This window comes from Primulina eburnea, chromosome 12 (genome assembly GCF_022965805.1).
Source record: "Primulina eburnea isolate SZY01 chromosome 12, ASM2296580v1, whole genome shotgun sequence".
In the NCBI taxonomy this organism is placed as follows: domain Eukaryota; kingdom Viridiplantae; phylum Streptophyta; class Magnoliopsida; order Lamiales; family Gesneriaceae; genus Primulina; species Primulina eburnea.
Genome location: NC_133112.1, coordinates 33362627 through 33379384, shown reverse-complemented (window position 1 = coordinate 33379384; position 16758 = coordinate 33362627). Strand labels below are relative to the sequence as shown.

The 16758-nt window shown below is 36.4% G+C and overlaps 1 protein-coding gene and 1 non-coding gene across 9 annotated transcripts; both read left to right on the top strand.

The window, feature by feature from the left end:
* The first annotated feature begins 11195 nt into the window (after positions 1 to 11195).
* Positions 11196 to 11269, top strand: TRNAV-AAC (transfer RNA valine (anticodon AAC)). Its single transcript has one exon. It is a non-coding gene; the product is annotated as a tRNA-Val (tRNA).
* Positions 11270 to 11273: 4 nt separating this feature from the next.
* Positions 11274 to 16479, top strand: LOC140808297 (uncharacterized). Of its 8 annotated transcripts, none has more exons than XM_073165388.1 (4): positions 11274 to 11588; positions 11845 to 11917; positions 12870 to 13168; positions 13249 to 16479. In XM_073165388.1, the coding sequence occupies exon 4, from the start codon at positions 15196 to 15198 to the stop codon at positions 16168 to 16170; it is 975 nt and encodes a 324-aa protein (XP_073021489.1). In that variant the 5' UTR covers positions 11274 to 11588; positions 11845 to 11917; positions 12870 to 13168; positions 13249 to 15195; the 3' UTR covers positions 16171 to 16479. The 8 variants fall into 8 exon arrangements, with proteins under 8 accessions (XP_073021489.1, XP_073021488.1, XP_073021485.1 ...); XM_073165387.1 differs by having other exon boundaries at positions 11845 to 11938; XM_073165384.1 differs by having other exon boundaries at positions 11748 to 11938.
* Positions 16480 to 16758: the final 279 nt, after the last annotated feature.

Sequence of the window (16758 nt, the reverse complement as noted above, 5' to 3'; positions counted from 1 at the left end):
GAAAATAGTTCTGAAGAGAAACTAAAGGATTCTCTCAAGGAAAGAGCGCGTAGATCTGGAAGATCAAGACACGTTCTAAACAATTCAGGATTATGGCTTCAGGTACGCTTCCGCTTAAGTTTTCAGTCAAATTCTTAATGATTTAACGTGATGGATTCTGCGGTTTATGGGTTTTACCCAACAAGTGGTATCAGAGCCATTCATGTTTGAATCATTGTGATTTGTTTAAAGTTTTTGGATACTATTTGGATCCAGATCTGAAAAATAAAATTTTGTTTAAAATTTTTTTTTTGATATGGCTTTAGATCTGGAAAAATATATTGATATGTTTTCAGATCTGAAAATATTTTGATATGGTTTCAGATCTGAAAATTTTTTGGTTTAGATCTGAAAATTTTTTTGATAAGGTTTCAGATCTGGAAAATATTTTGGTTGAAAACCAAATCTTTTAAAATTTCAGTTTTTGGTAAAAAAGATTTGGTTGTAAATTTTAAAGATTTGGTATAAGATTTCGATTTGCCTTCCAGTTTTTTGTTCAACAAAATATTTTAGAGGAAAATCGAAAATTCGGATGTTTTTTTTTTAAAAAAAAGTGTACGGATTCGGGCCGACCCGTATGGTTTGGGGTCGGGCCGTACGGACCCGGTTCGGCCCGACATGTACGGAATCGGGTCGGGTCAACCTGACCCCGTACGGGTCCGGGTCGGGTTGACCTTTCGAAAAAATATATTTAAACTTTTTTTTCCCGGTTCTGGTTTATTCGGTTAAGGTTAAATTTTCATTAATTCAAATAATGATAAGGTTATATGTATTTTTAAAATTGATTAATTGAAATAAAATGTCGCCAAAGTGACCTCTTTTATGGAAATTAATTTTATTTTAAAATATAAAAGGATTTTGGGTATATGTGATTTATATGAATATTGATCGGCCCAAAAGAAGGTTAATATTTAATATAATTACACATGCACTTGTGGTGGTAAATATGTGATAGTTATTCGGTTTTTCATGTGAATAATAAATCGGCCCAAAGGAAGGTTGTTATTTGACATGATAGTTACTATCAGTGTTTGACTGCTGCGCCAGGATATCACTTACAAGTTAATCTTTTATCCAAAGATGAAACATTAATGGAGTGCTCGATATTCTGTTCATGGGGATTTACATTATTTGAATTTATTAATTATTTTATTTGGATATTTGGTTGAGCATGTATATTTGGTTTTTGTTCTCTGTTCATATTTGACTCCTGCAAATATTCATTCCAACATCAATTCTATTCCTATGTTAAATGGCTCTAATTTTAAATCATGGCAAGAGAATTTGTTGATAGTTCTCGGAGTCATGGATTTGGACCTTGCGATAAGGGTTGATTCTCCTCCCGCCATTACGGATAAGAGTACCTCTGATGAAAAGAGGGAGTTTGAAAGGTGGGAGAGATCGAATCGCATGTGTATGATGATCATGAAAAAGGCCATTCCAGAAACATTCAGGGGCACAGTGTCTAGCGACATTGCTACGGCTAAGGCTTTCCTTCAAGACCTCGAAAAGAGGTTTGCTAAAAGTGAAAAGTCTGAAATTGGTACACTTTTGGCAAGCCTCATTTCAATGAGGTACAAAGGTAAGGGCAACATTAGGGAGTACATTATGGAAATGTCTCATCTTGCTTCAAGGTTAAAAGCACTGAAGCTTGACCTCTCCGAGGACTTGCTGGTGCATCTGGTTTTGATATCTCTTCCTACTCAGTTTAACCAGTTCAAGGTGAGCTATAACTGTCAGAAAAAGACTTGGTCTCTGAATGAGCTCATCTCGCACTGTGTCCAGGAAGAGGAAAGGTTGAAGCAAGACAAGACAGAAAGTGCTCATTATGCCTCTACCTCGAAGGTTAAAGGAAAGAAAAGGAAGGATAAAGAAGCTGCGGATACACAGCCTCCGAAGAAACAACAGAAGAATCCTAGTGATTCTCAAAGTTCTGGTTGTTTTTTCTGTGGCAGTGATGGGCATATGAAGAAGCAGTGCAGTAATTATCACGCTTGGCGTGCTAAGAAAGGTATGCTTCTGAATATGGTTTGTTCTGAGGTTAATTTAACTTCAGTGCCTAGACACACGTGGTAGATAGATTCTGGTGCAACAACTCACATCAGTGTGTCTATGCAGGGTTTCCTGGATTGCCGAAAACCAAGTGATGCTGAAAGATCCATCTACGTTGGTGACGGCAACAAAGTTGAAGTTGAGTCAATAGGAAAATTTAGATTATTGTTAAAGACTGGAATATATTTGGATCTTTATGAAACTTTTGTTGTACCTTCTTTTAGACGGAATTTGATTTCCATTTCTGCATTGGACAAATTTGGTTATTCTTGTTCTTTTGGAAATGGGATATTCAGTTTGTTTCTCGATTCAAAATTGGTTGGTTCTGGTTCTTTATCAGGATACGATAATCTTTATTCTTTGGATGTTATTGCTTCATTTAATGAATCCCTGCAAACAAGTAGAGGCACTAAAAGAAAATTAATCAGTGATAATTCAGCTGCGTTATGGCACAAAAGATTGGGTCATATCTCTGAAAAGAGAATAAAGAGACTTGTGTCAGACGAAATTCTCGAACCTTTAGATTACACAGATTTTAATAATTGTGTTAATTTTATAAAGGGAAAACAAACCAACAAAAGGAGATATGAAGCCAACAGGTGTTCAGGCGTCCTAGAACTTATACATACTGATATTTGTGGACCATTCCCTTCGGCTTCTTGGAATGGTCAACAGTATTTTATAACGTTCACAGACGATTTTTCAAGATATGGCTTCATTTATCTCATTCATGAAAAGGCACAGTCATTGGATGTGTTCAAAAGCTATAAAGCTGAAGTTGAAAATCAACTTGGCTTAAAGATTAAAAGCGTTAGATCTGACCGTGGTGGTGAATACTATGGTAGATATAACGGTTCAGGTGAACAACGTCCAGGACCTTTTGCTAGATTCCTAGAGGAATGCGGTATCGTCCCACAGTACACTATGCCGGGTTCGCCCACTATGAATGGTGTTGCTGAAAGACGAAACAGAACGCTTAAGGACATGGTGAGGAGTATGATCAGTCATTCTACCTTACCAGAATCACTCTGGGGAGAAGCACTAAAGACCGCAGCATATATCCTTAACAGGGTTCCAACTAAGGCAGCGACCAAAACCCCTTATGAACTTTGGACGGGTAAAAAGCCCAGTCTTAAGCACCTGCACGTTTGGGGATGTCCAGCTGAGGCAAGGCCTTACAAGCCTAATGAAAAGAAACTGGACTCAAGGACGGTTAGTTGTTATTTTATTGGATACTCTGAAAGATCCAGGGGGTACAAGTTTTATGATCCCACAAGTAAGTCGATTTTTGAGTCAGGAAATGCCCGGTTCTTTGAGGATGCTGAGTTTACGGGGGGAGAGAAAGTAAGAGATATTGTCTTTGAAGAGGAATATGTAAATATTCCCACAGGTGTCTTGGATATTGATCAGGATCATATTCCTCACTTTGACCAAGACACAATACAGGAAAACAATATTAGAGATCCTCCCATTCCAGATGAACAAACTCAAGCACCTCCAGAACCTATGTCATTAAGGAGATCCACTAGAGAGCGGAGAAATGCAGTGCCAGATGATTACATTGTATTTCTTCAAGAACATGAGGCAGACATTGGATTGAAGGAGGATGATCCTATTAACTTCCGTCAAGCCATGGAAAGTTCTAATTCTCAAAAGTGGAATGATGCCATGAATGAAGAGATAAAGTCCATGAAGGATAATGACGTATGGGATCTTGTCCCATTGCCTAAAGGTACGAAGCCCATTGGTTGCAAATGGATATTTAAAACCAAGAGGGATTCGAAAGGCAATGTGGAAAGATATAAGGCTCGTCTTGTCGCTAAAGGCTTTACACAGAAAGAAGGCATTGATTATAAAGAGACTTTCTCTCCGGTTTCTTCGAAAGACTCTTTAAGGATTATAATGGCTTTGGTGGCGCATTTCGATCTTGAGCTTCATCAGATGGATGTAAAGACTGCGTTTCTAAATGGTGACATTGATGAGACGATTTATATGGTGCAGCCAGAAAATTTTGTGTCCAAAGACACAAATAATATGGTTTGCAAATTAAAGAAATCCATCTATGGGCTCAAGCAAGCATCTCGACAATGGTATTTCAAATTTCATCAAGTGATCATCTCGTTTGGTTTTGAGATGAATTTGGTCGATGATTGTGTGTATCATAAGTTCAGTGGGAGTAAACATATTTTTCTGGTTTTATATGTTGATGACATTCTGCTCGCTAGCAACGATATAGAGTTGTTGCATGAAACCAAGAGATTTCTAGCTAAGAATTTTGAGATGAAAGATCTTGGTGATGCATCTTTTGTACTGGGTATTCAGATACATCGGGATCGTTCTCGAGGTATTCTTGGATTATCTCAGAAAGGCTATATCGAGAAAGTTCTCAAGCGATATGGGATGCAAGATTGTAAACCAACGGATACCCCTGTAGCTAAGGGAGACAAATTCAGTCTCAAACAATGCCCAAAGAATGATTTTGAGGAAAAGGAAATGCAGAATATTCCCTATGCATCTGCAGTGGGGAGTCTGATGTATGCTCAGGTTTGTACACGTCTAGATATTGCGTACGTGACAGGAATGTTGGGACGTTATTTAAGTAATCCAGGAGTGGAACATTGGAAAGCAGTCAAAAGGGTCTTACGATACCTACAGAGAACAAAAGATTACATGCTCATATATCGGAGGTTGGATCAGCTTGAGATCATTGGGTATACTGACTCCGACTTTGCTGGATGCCAAGATAGTATGAAATATACGTCGAGCTACATCTATCTCCTTGCTGGAGGTGCCATTTCCTGGAAGAGTGCTAAACAGTCACTTATAGCCTCTTCCACCATGGCAGCTGAGTTTGTAGCGTGTTATGAGGCATCCAATCATGGAATATGGCTGCAAAATTTTGTCACGGGACTGCGCATTGTTGATGGCATTGAAAAGCCACTAAGATTACATTGTGACAATAAATCAGCAGTTATGTATTCCAATAACAACAGAAGCTCGACAAAGTCTAAACACATTGACATCAAGTTTCTGGTTGTTAAAGAAAGAATTCAGAGTGGAAAATTGTCTATTGAGCATATCGGTACAAACTCCATGGTTGCGGATCTGCTTACTAAAGGACTACCACCCAAACAGTTTCATGAGCACATTGCTCGTATAGGTGTTATGTCAATTGAAAAAATTCAGTTTTAGTGGGAGTTTGTTATTTTAAATGCTTTCCAGTTGTAGACATTTTCAGTTACAGTTATGTAAATTTATTTTCTGCAGAAATAAATTTCAAGTGAAGTCACACTCTGATTATGGTTTAAAGTTTGATCTCAATAAGGTTAAGGGAGGATCAGTTGGAAATAGGCATGTTACGGTCACATTGCATGAAATTTCCATGCTACACATCCACTTCATGATCCATGTCATTCAGTTGTGTTGGCATATGTGACCATTGATGGGTCTAGTTACCTTGAGTGTAGCGAAGACTGCTTTGATCCTATGTTGATGTGATTGATGGACCGGATTGGTTATAGATACATTTCGGAATGACAACAATTTTTGAGCTCATAAGGTTATTTTCACAAACATAATTATAAAGTTGCACATATAGCCCAAGTGGGAGATTGTTGGATCAATTTTATTTTTATGGGCTTATATGTGAATAATTATGTGTGTGGGTTGTCTGTTAAGTTAAGCCCAAAATAAAGTGATCAAATAAAGTTTCGGGTTATTGGGCTTTAATGTATCTAATGGGCTGTGGGCCTTTAATGTGTAGAGACATAAGTGTAATTTTTGTTTTTATGATGGGCTAAAACGGAAATATCAGAAGATATTATCTATAAATAAGGGTCATGGTCCCCAGATCTCGCGTTGTCACTTTCACTATTCTCTCCCCCATTAAGAAAATAGTTCTGAAGAGAAACTAAAGGATTCTCTCAAGGAAAGAGCGCGTAGATCTGGAAGATCAAGACACGTTCTAAACAATTCAGGATTATGGCTTCAGGTACGCTTCCGCTTAAGTTTTCAGTCAAATTCTTAATGATTTAACGTGATGGATTCTGCGGTTTATGGGTTTTACCCAACATCACCTATATATTTGTACGAGATATGAAACTTTGTATTGTTGAGTTTGATTTTGATGATAAAAAAATTATTAGTTTTTTTCTAACATATTTATTCAATTGTGAAGTTTTTAACTCAAGATAGAAGCTGAAACTCGAATTTAGCCAAACCTAAAATCTGGCGATCGAGCTGCAGTATTTCGATGATATCTCACAACTCAATAATGCAAATGACCAGCCGCTAAAACTACTGAACAAAAAACTCAATTTAGAACAACTCATATTTTTCACGTCGGTTGAGCTTATTCGAATGTTATCTAGGAAATTTGATGGTTGCAAGACCAAATCGATTACAACAAAAACAACAATCAGTTGAGTATAAGCAATTATGACATTTTGATCATTCGGATAGGCTCAGTTATTTAAATGGAAAAATTCAGATTCAATGATATACAAATCATATTCCCAAGTCAAATTCTGAATCAGAGTTTGAGATTTTGATAAATGATGATGAAGCTTCTAATTATGCACAAGCTGAAATCAACAAGGTTGATTTCAGTAGACATCACCAGTTTGGTTCAGTCTAATTGACGAGCCCAACCGAATGATCAGTATAGCTAACGAGCCCAACTGACAGCGAGCCTCAAAACCAGTCAAGCTCGGGAAAAGCGTCCATCAAGACAGAAATGACCGTTTTAATTCAAAAACTGTCCAAAATCTTCATAAACAGTGATATTCTCGTGTCTAACATACATATCATTCTTGGAGCCTATAAATATAATAGTTTGAAAATCAAATACAAACTTTGGAAAGAGATTCAAAATATAAGCAGACTAAATGAAGAAATTTGCTAGAGTTAGAGCATACCCAAGTACAATGATTACAATTGTCATTTGGTGGGGTGCCCCGCCGCCTCTCCATATCGGCGGGATGGAAATCCCCAACCCAAAGTGGGACGGATTAGGTGGGCCGACCTACAAAAAAATAAAAATAAATAAATAAAATTCATTGATTACATAAATAAATATTTATAAAAAATATGAATAAAATATCTAATTATTAATATTACACGTTTATATTTTATACAAAGTAATTAATACAAAAAATTCATAACTTTCATTAAAAAATACATATATTACCATAAATCCATAATATAAATTTTTTTTCTTTCCGAGCCTGCGGGCCAACCCCAGCTCGTCTCGGGCTGGCCCATGACCCGCACGGATGCCCTATCTAGACCCCCCTTTAAATGGGTTGAAAAATTTCAACCCAACCCTCATAAATTGTGTGGTGGGGCAGACCGACCCAACGAGCTCAACATAAATTGACGGCTTTAGCGATGATACATTTTATATATACATATACTGTAAAAATCCTCACACACAATCACTCACACTACACATACACATGAGAGTTGGAATTTAAATTTTAGATGAGTGAGTCTTCACACAAAAACATTAAAATTGTGCTTGTAGTCTCGACATAAGAGACATTAAATATTATGCAAATTGTGATGCTGAGATTTACGATCGAGAGTGTGCTAAGAGTTTATATCAGGCAATGGATGAGTCTAAGTCGAAATGAGTTTGTACAAGGAGTACTATAAATCAAAGTATTTTAGTGGATTCTTTTTTAAGGGGAAGAAAAGGTGACATATGAATTAGTAATCTCTGAACATGCATAACAAATTCGTGTATATTTATTTATCGTATTTACTTATTATTGATATTTTTTTCCATATGCATTGTTGATGCATTTTATTTATATTTCAAATAACAAAATATTGCATTCCAAGTGTTTGATAAAACACTATAACAATTTTTTTTACCCATTTCAACTTACATATCTTTTAAATGTTTTACCAAAGTGTTTAATCGGTTTCTACGAAAGATTATTTTGAGTGCCTTCTGCTTGTTATCCTTCGAAGAACTGAGTGAGAAGGCATTTTTTGATCCATAGCATAGACATTTCAAAGATCGGTCTGAGAAATTTAAGGACTCGATTGAGTATAATACTTCAAGATCCAGTTTTGTTTCAGAAACCGTGAGAATTAATCTTGATCCTATACAAGAACATGAAGATCAAGAGATATGGGATGCAAGGGGTTTTAACCATAAACATTTAAAATAACAACTTTCAGGTGCAAAGTGACCGATTTTACACAAATGTCATCTTGCTGAAAATGTGAAGGAAGATCAAATGCTTCTGACGAACTTTGCTAAAGATGGAGAGAATTGGAATTTGGAGTGTGAGACAAATGGAAGGTTATCAAGTATGATTCGCAGGCTAAGTTGCTTGAGGATAGCTCGTCTGCATTTTCGATTTTGGTGATGTAATTCTTGAGAAGATCATCAACTGTGAATAATGGAGATATTTTCAAGTTTATCATGTGATTCTATACTATACAAATTAGGTACAACTTTGTGATCTTGTTAGCGATGCACGAATAAAGTTTTACAAATTATCCTACTTGTATAAGTAATTGTTCATTGGACGAAAAATATAAGAATTCTACTATTTCAATATCATTTTTGCAACAAATTTTAAATCTCTCTAACCTTGTCCACATATATTTAGAGTCGTCAAAATAGACAGGGTCTGTCAAGCCGACACATCTTACTATGAAAAATAGGTTGGTTAGTTTACGATTTTAGTGGCATGTTTGGAGGTAGGTTAAAATATGTCAACCCGTTTGGGTTGCTGGTTGAGACGAGACGGAGGGCCGACAGACAGTTTTTTAGAAAAATTAAATAAATCTTCATCAATTTTTTTGTGAATTGTTGCATCAAGATACTTACTTTTAGAGTATATATTTTGATAATTTGAAACTAATATTTGATGTGTTTTTAATATTTTTATAATTAAGTTTTTATTTATGTTATTCATATTATTTGGGTGTATAATTTTTTTATATAAAATGTAATTTGTATCAATGAAATCTCATATGCCTTTTTTGATTGTGATATTGATTACGTTTTATTTTATAACGTATTAATATTTTTGTTTGAAATCTCAAATATTGAAATTTTTTCATATTTTTTTTTCGATACTTGTGATACCTTTGTCCCACATCTGAAAAATTAAAGATTTAAAATGAGTTTATAAAGTGCTACAATGGACTTCTATAGCAACTTGGGTTAATCATTTTCGTAAAGCGAGGACGAATACGAAGTAGTTGCTATAGGGGTCCATTGTGCAGTCACGCAGCCGCGGGCCCGGGCCGGGCTCGGGGCGTGACAGAATGGTATCAGAGCCGGTCACCGGCATGGAACACCGAGAAATAAGTGCTATGCGGGGCAAAGTGCTACGTGCATGGGAGCCACCTCTTGAACCTGCGGGACAAAGTGCTACATGACGGGAGCCACCTCTAGATTCTCGGTGCTGGTGGATCGAGAGGTCAGGCCGTGACGAGGACGTCGCGTTCTGAAGGAGGGGTGATTGTGATACCTTTGTCCCACATCTGAAAAATTAAATATTTAAAATGACTTTATAAAGTGCTACAATGGATTCTATAGCAACTTGGGTTAATCATTTTCGTAAAGCGAGGACGAATACGAAGTAGTTGCTATAGGGGCCCATTGTGCACTCACGCAGCCGCGGGCCCGGGCCCGGGCTCGGCGCGTGACAATACTTGTTTGTTTTTTTTTCTCTTTTAGATTGACGGCATATCTTGCCCCATTTTCGCGGTTGGGTGGGGTAATCTGACCCATTGGCAGCTCTATATATTAAAGTTGGCAAAAACTTGTGTGAGACGGTCTCACGGGTCATATTTTGTGAGACAGATCTTTATTTGGATAATCCATGAAAATATATTACTTTTTATACTAAGGCTATGTTTGGTGTGTAGGATAGGATAATTAATTGGATTGATGTCAAAACTCAATGTAAGGATATACAATTGGATTGTCAATCCCTCCAAAACAATGTGATATCTTTTTAAGCAAGTATGTTTTTTTTATCATGAACTTCTTGATTAATTGGACCCATAAAAAATGAGACAAACATGAGTTTAATAATCTATCATTTACTTATCACACACACCAAACATACACTAAGAGTATTACTATTTGAGTAGGTCTCATGTGAGACCGTTTCACGGATCCAAAATATGACCCGTGAGACCGTCTCACACAAGTTTTTGTCTTACTATTTATTGTGAATATGGGCAGGGTTGACCCATATCACAGATTGAGATCCGTGAGACGGTCTCACATGAGACATACTCATTAAAGTTTGAATCAAATCGTACTTCCCACTATTGTATTTTTTGTTATGATGTCGGAAAATTTTGATTTCGTTTTTCTCAACATTTTATTTATCAAAATTAGAAAATTAGTTTGAGGATCTCAATCGATGTGTACAATGGAAGTCACTGATATGTAAGTTCCCAAGTATGGGTCGAATGGATGTTTGTTTCAAATTAATACCAAGATGCAGAGAAGTTGGCCAAAATTTCAATTGATGGAGTTTCATTAACGATTAATTCATATTTAGTCACAATATTTATGAATTTAAGGGTGTAGACTCGCATCGGATATTGTCATTTGTTAGGTTCGGGTTTTTTGGATTAGATACCCGAACTTTTCTTGGTTTTTTTTTTTTTTTGACATTCTTCGCTAAAAATCGAAAAATCTTTAATAAAAATATTCATATCCATCTTCAAATACAGAAATGTTCAGGTAATATTTTTCGATTTTTCATTTGTTTCCTTTTTAGAAACATTTATTTAATAATTAATTATACATAAAAATTTTGAAACCTAAAAAAAAATTGTTCAATATATGTCGTGTATCCTCAATCCGACCGGTTACTAAAATTAGTACCCTACACCAACCCGAAAAAAACCCGAACACGATCCTTACATTTTGAGACAAAAACTCTTTTCAATCGCTTGAAATTTGATTCCAATAATTTCTGAACGATCTAGAACATTTTATGCTGATAATTCAAATTAATAGAACAGATTGAGTAACCCGAACAGGAACGTAGAAGATAAAAATTAAAAAAAATATTTTATAGGAAAAATTATATGAAACTGAGAATCTTGGCATCCGAGGTGTCGTGGTGTAGTTGGTTATCACGTCAGTCTAACACACTGAAGGTCTCCGGTTCGAGTCCGGGCGACGCCATTTTGGATATTTTCTCCTTTTTCCTCCGGTACAACTCTGACCCATATCCTAAAATGGGTCGGGTCAACAGCCATTTCACACTTCTCGTTTTCACCCGGGACGTGTCATTTCTTTTTGGTGGGTTTTTCCACCCGACCAGACAGTGAATCAAAATGTCAGCGTTTGGCCTTTTAGTTTCCTTTGCTTGCCAAATGCGGTGTCGTATGAATCATGATTCATGTAAGTCTCCCTGTATTCAATGCTGGAAACTACACTTATAACGAATAAATGCACAATCTTTACAGTCTCCCAATCCCGCGGAGTTTTTTTTAAGGAAAAGGTGAAATCTTTTTCCTCTATTGCAGTTTCCCCTTTCTGTTTCGTTCTTATGTATTTTCTTATACGCATGCCGCATGCGTATTGAAAAGGTACATGATTTTCAAGAATGGATGTTCATGAGTTCTGGCGCGTATAGATTGATCTTTTTGTGTTTTGTTAGATCTGGGTAGGTATAAGAACGGTGAAACAGGCGAATTGGTTCATGGGATTTTTATCGCTATGTTATGATTGATGGAAATGTCTGATAATCATTTTAGAGAAGGCTCTTTAGCTGGGGAAGATGGAGACTATTCCCCTGTGGAACCTGCAGTTGCTGCAGCAGCTGAGAATGTAGGTGATTCTGCTGATCAGGTGCCCATTTTCTTGAAAATTGGTTAAATAAACAATATTTCCATTTGGTTACTTGAATGTTGGTCTCTGCCGTTCCTCGTGTAGGTAAATTCATGGAAATATATGTGATTCCTTCTCAAAACATATATATGTATATGTATGTGTTAAGTGTCTCACATTGATTAAGTCAGTTGTATATATAGACTTAGACAATCTTTGTGCTAGTTTTTGAGTTGTGTTAGGTTCAAATCTCAGTCTTTAACATGAAATCAGATCCACCACAGTTATAGGTTGGATTGTCTTATAGCCATCCGATAATGTCTTGTAAATTTCACGTTTCAATTATTCATTCCTAGACATGATGATGTGTGTTAAATGTATCGGCTGTATTAAATATTTGGGAGTTGTATATATGGACTTGGACAATCCTCCCTCTTGAGCTAGCTTTTGCCGTTGAGTTAGGTTCAAGTCTTAATCTTAACAACATATGTTAGTATGTCCTATATATCTAACTACACACTCTATGTTAGCCCGTAGGTACTGAAATTCTAGAATAAATGCTTGTGATAAGATGTTTTGTATCTCTTAGAAAATGCATGATTTGGTTTTTTTTATCAAGAAGAGTATAACTCTTAAAACGGTAATGCAGAATATGGGTGTTTGGGACTATCATCGTGTTTCAGCATTTCTTGGTGATTCTTGATGAAAACATGGCCAGGTTGGTACCTTAATGAGCGAATTCAGATTTAGCAATAGAGTTGTCGTGGTTGTTCGCAATCCTTCAAATAATAGCTGAGAATTATCTTCAGCGTGAACTTTTGCTTTTTATCGGAGGTAATATTGGTTTCTTGTTTTATCTTTCAGTTTTTAGGACTCTCGAAAATGGAAGGTTTATATATGCTAACAATAACGTTACAATTCAGTGCCTAAAGTTAGGAATCTTTCTATGCAGGTGAGTTATGGGACGAATGAGACAAGGGAAGCAGATGATGGGGGAAGGGAGGATGCATTTGTTGATTGCCAAGATGAGATTGAAAATTCTCAGGAAAAGGAATTATTCTCAGCAAAAGATGAGATAGAAAATTCCAATCCCAACAGAATTCTCAGGAAAAGAAATAAGTGCAGGATAACCAGTTTCACGAATCAGATAGTGTGAATAAAGTTAAAGAATTCATGAATGAGATGGATATGAATCGTGATATGCAAGAAAAGAATGTTGCTGAGAAGGATAAATTTGCACAAGAATACGAGGTTCATTCTTGTTTGATCTGTCCTGTTTTAACCTATGTGATTGTGTATATAGACCTGAATAAAACCTTTATTCTATGCAGGAAGAAATGGTGGCGTTTAGGAGAGGACTTACTCGCCTTTGTTATCAACTGAAGGTTTTGAGTGAGCAACATTCTTCACCTATTGAATGAAAATGAGGATCGATTAGTGAATCATTTTCAAAATGAAAGCAACGGTTGGGACGAGAAGACCTTGGGATTTGGTGCCTCCTTAAATGAGATGATTAGTGAGTGCTCCATGCTTATTAACACTGCTTTGAGCAAGCCTTTGCACAGTGAGGGAAAAGTTGAAGAACTACATGCTGTACTAAGTAGAAAAGATCGGGAAATTGATTTTCTAAATACAACGTAGCTGAATTATCCGAGTCAATGCATGAAAATTCGTTTCAGTTAAATGAATCTGGTAGTGCAAATGATCAACACATTGGGGAAATTGTGAACAGGATATTGTCTTCTGTTTTACTGACCCTCCATCAAGATGAGCTATTGGAAGGAGCACTAGAAGAAAAAATATCTAATGTTGAGAAGTCAGTTTTGTTTTTAGTCAAAATGTATAATTTTTTCCTTTCCGAAACAGACCAGTTCAGGGCATGTTTAACTGCGGTTGGATCAGATATCAACACAACGGATGAAGTAGAAACTTTTGTGATCACACATGACAAAATTCTTGAACTTAGAAGTTAGGAAGATAATTTGATCCAAAATCTAAGCTATTTAGATGATGAAAATAAGGAAATTGCTGGAACAACTAGAGAAACAACAATCAGTTGTTGAAAATGTGAATGCAGAAATGGAGAATCTAAGTGCTGCGTTGGAACAGGAGAAGAAAAAGTATGCTAACACCAAAGAGAAGATTAGCATGGCTGTGACGAAAGGAAACGCATTGGTGCAGCAGAGAGACTCGCTGAAGCTATCATTGGCTGAGAAAACCAGCGAGTTGAAAAAATGTTTCACTGAACCGCAAGAAAAGTCAGATGCTCTAGAGGCTGCAGCTTTACTGCAGGAATCCCTTGCAGAAAAGGATACCATAATTAAAAAACGTGCAGAAGTATTATCAGAGGTGGTGGCAATGGGTAAACAGCAGCCTTTAGATTTTACTGATAAACTAAGATGGCTTGCAGATGAGAACAAATCATTGAAGGGTTTATATCTACAATACCATAAAATGAATTATGCATCATCTTTTTTAACTTTTCCAGAAACAATTGAATCTAATGCGTTTAATTCCCGTGTCTGTTGGCTTGCGGAGTCATTTTATGTGTCCAAACAAGAAGCTATGAAGTTACAAAATGAGATGGATCAAACAAAAGAAGCTGCGAGTGGGGATATTGATCGCTTCTCGACTTTAATATTGGCATAAACACTAAAAAATAGCTATCTTCTAGCTAAATTGCAGGATTTGAAAAACAGTTACGAAGTTCAGGAAAATTTGCAGCGTGAGCTAACTAAAGCTAGGGAAGCTGCAGAAAATGCGATCGATCAACTGAATACACCACTGTTAGCCAAATCTGGGGAAAAGAAATACCTTAAAATGGAGTTGGATAACTTGAGAAAATTTTATGAAGCCTTTGTGAGAAAGGAGTATCAACTTTCATTGGAAAAGGATCAAATAGTAAGTACGTTACGCGAGGCATCTGGACTTGCAAATGATGAACAAGAGGATCACTCGGATCAATTTGAGGTGATGACCATAATTGATTGTTGTCTCGCAAATATTCAGGAAAAAATATGTCATGTCAAATCAGATCTAGATGAAGCAGAAATCTTTGAAGGATTCCAGAGTCTTCTATATATCAGAGATATCAAAGTGAGTCTAAGTGAGCTAATTTTAGAGGAACATATGTTTTACAGAATGGAGGTGAATCAGATGTCAAACGAATTGCAAATGACAACTCGAGAATTTGATATGCTTGAGGACGAAAAAGCTCTCATGCAGAAAATCTTGAGCAGCTGGAGAAGAACTGCGCTTTGCTCAGGGAGAAGTTATCAATGGCTGTTAAAAAAGGCAAGGGGCTTTTCCAAGAACGGGAAAATCTGAAAGGATCTCTGAGCAAAAAGAATGTTGAAATTGATCGGTTGAAATCTGAACTCCAGGTGAACATATCTGCCTATAATGATTGCCATGATCAAATCAAAAGATTGTCGCTTGATGTGGATCACATTTCTCAATCGGAGACTGATCTTGCTGCTACACAGGAACACGCTGATCAACTCAAGCAGTTCTTAGCAGAGAGCAACCTTAGACACCAAAGAGTTGTGGAGTCTATTCAAGGCATCGCTGCTCCAACCGATTTGGTTTTTGAAGAGCCTATAGAAAAGGTGAAATGGCTTGTTGGATATCTCAGTGACCTTGTTCTTGCAAATACGGAAGTGGCACAAGAATTGAGGAAGGTCAAGGATGAAGCAAGTTCGTTGGCCGACAAGTTGTCTGAAGTGCAGACTGTAACAAAGTCCCTTGAAGACGCCTTATCAATGGCGGAAAATAATATATCTCTGCTCTTGGATGAGAAGAGAGAACTTGCAGTTTCTAAGGCACTTCTGGAAGAGAGATTAGATAGGGAAAAAGAAGAAGCTTCTTCTCATACAAGCAAGTTTGAGGAGATGTTTGCAAGTAAAAGAACTTTTGAAGATGCTTTGTCCCTGGCAGAGAACAATATTTCCCATTTCATGAATGATAGGGACATAGCTATAGAGAGTAGAACTCTTGCAGAAGAGCAGATACAGATATTAAGGGAAGAAACTGCTGTTCATATAAGAAAACTTGCTGATACTGATAAAACTATACGGTCCCTTGAAGTTGCATTGTCTCAGGCACACGAGAATGTTTCCCAGCTCTCTGAAGGAAACAGTAAGGTACGAATTGGTAGGGAGGGTCTGGATAATGAGATAAAGAAACTCAGAGAAGAAGCTGATTCTCAGTCTACCAAGCTTGCCGATGCCTTTGCTACAATCAAATGGCTTTAGGATTCATCATTACTGGCAGATCTTGTTCTGGAAAAGAACAATGCTGAGAAAGAGATAGCAGCACTTAATTCTAAGTTGAAATCTTGCATGGAAGAGTTAGCTGGAATTCGTTGAAGCAAAGTAAGTTTCTTGTTGGAGCTATCTGGTTAGCTAAACCGGCTTTACTTGCTTCTTGAAGATGAGACAGCGACAACATTGTTAGAACTATGATAATTGAGGAACTGAAAAACATGGATTTCCAACTCAAAGAAATGGATGACATTTTTCTTGAAATGAGATTGAATGTGATAAAAAAATTGAATGATTATTAGAATAATTGAGTTGGAATGTAAAATAATAATAATAATATAGTATTCAATTTGATCGATTAAATTTGTGATAAAAAAGTATAGTTTCATAGTTAATGAATGTAAATAAAAATTAATATTAAATGTAATACTGTAATTATTTATGTAAAAATTTAATTAATCAATGTACAAACTAAACATTTGACTAAATGTGATAAAAATTGGATTATTAATGAAATCAAGCAAATTAAATGAGTTTTAAAAACTAAATTATATATTTGAGATAATTGAAAAAAAAAAT

Excerpts from the sequence above, each read along its gene's own strand:
- LOC140808297 (XM_073165388.1), top strand. The coding sequence starts at position 15,196 with ATGGCTGTTAAAAAAGGCAAGGGGCTTTTCCAAGAACGGGAAAATCTG.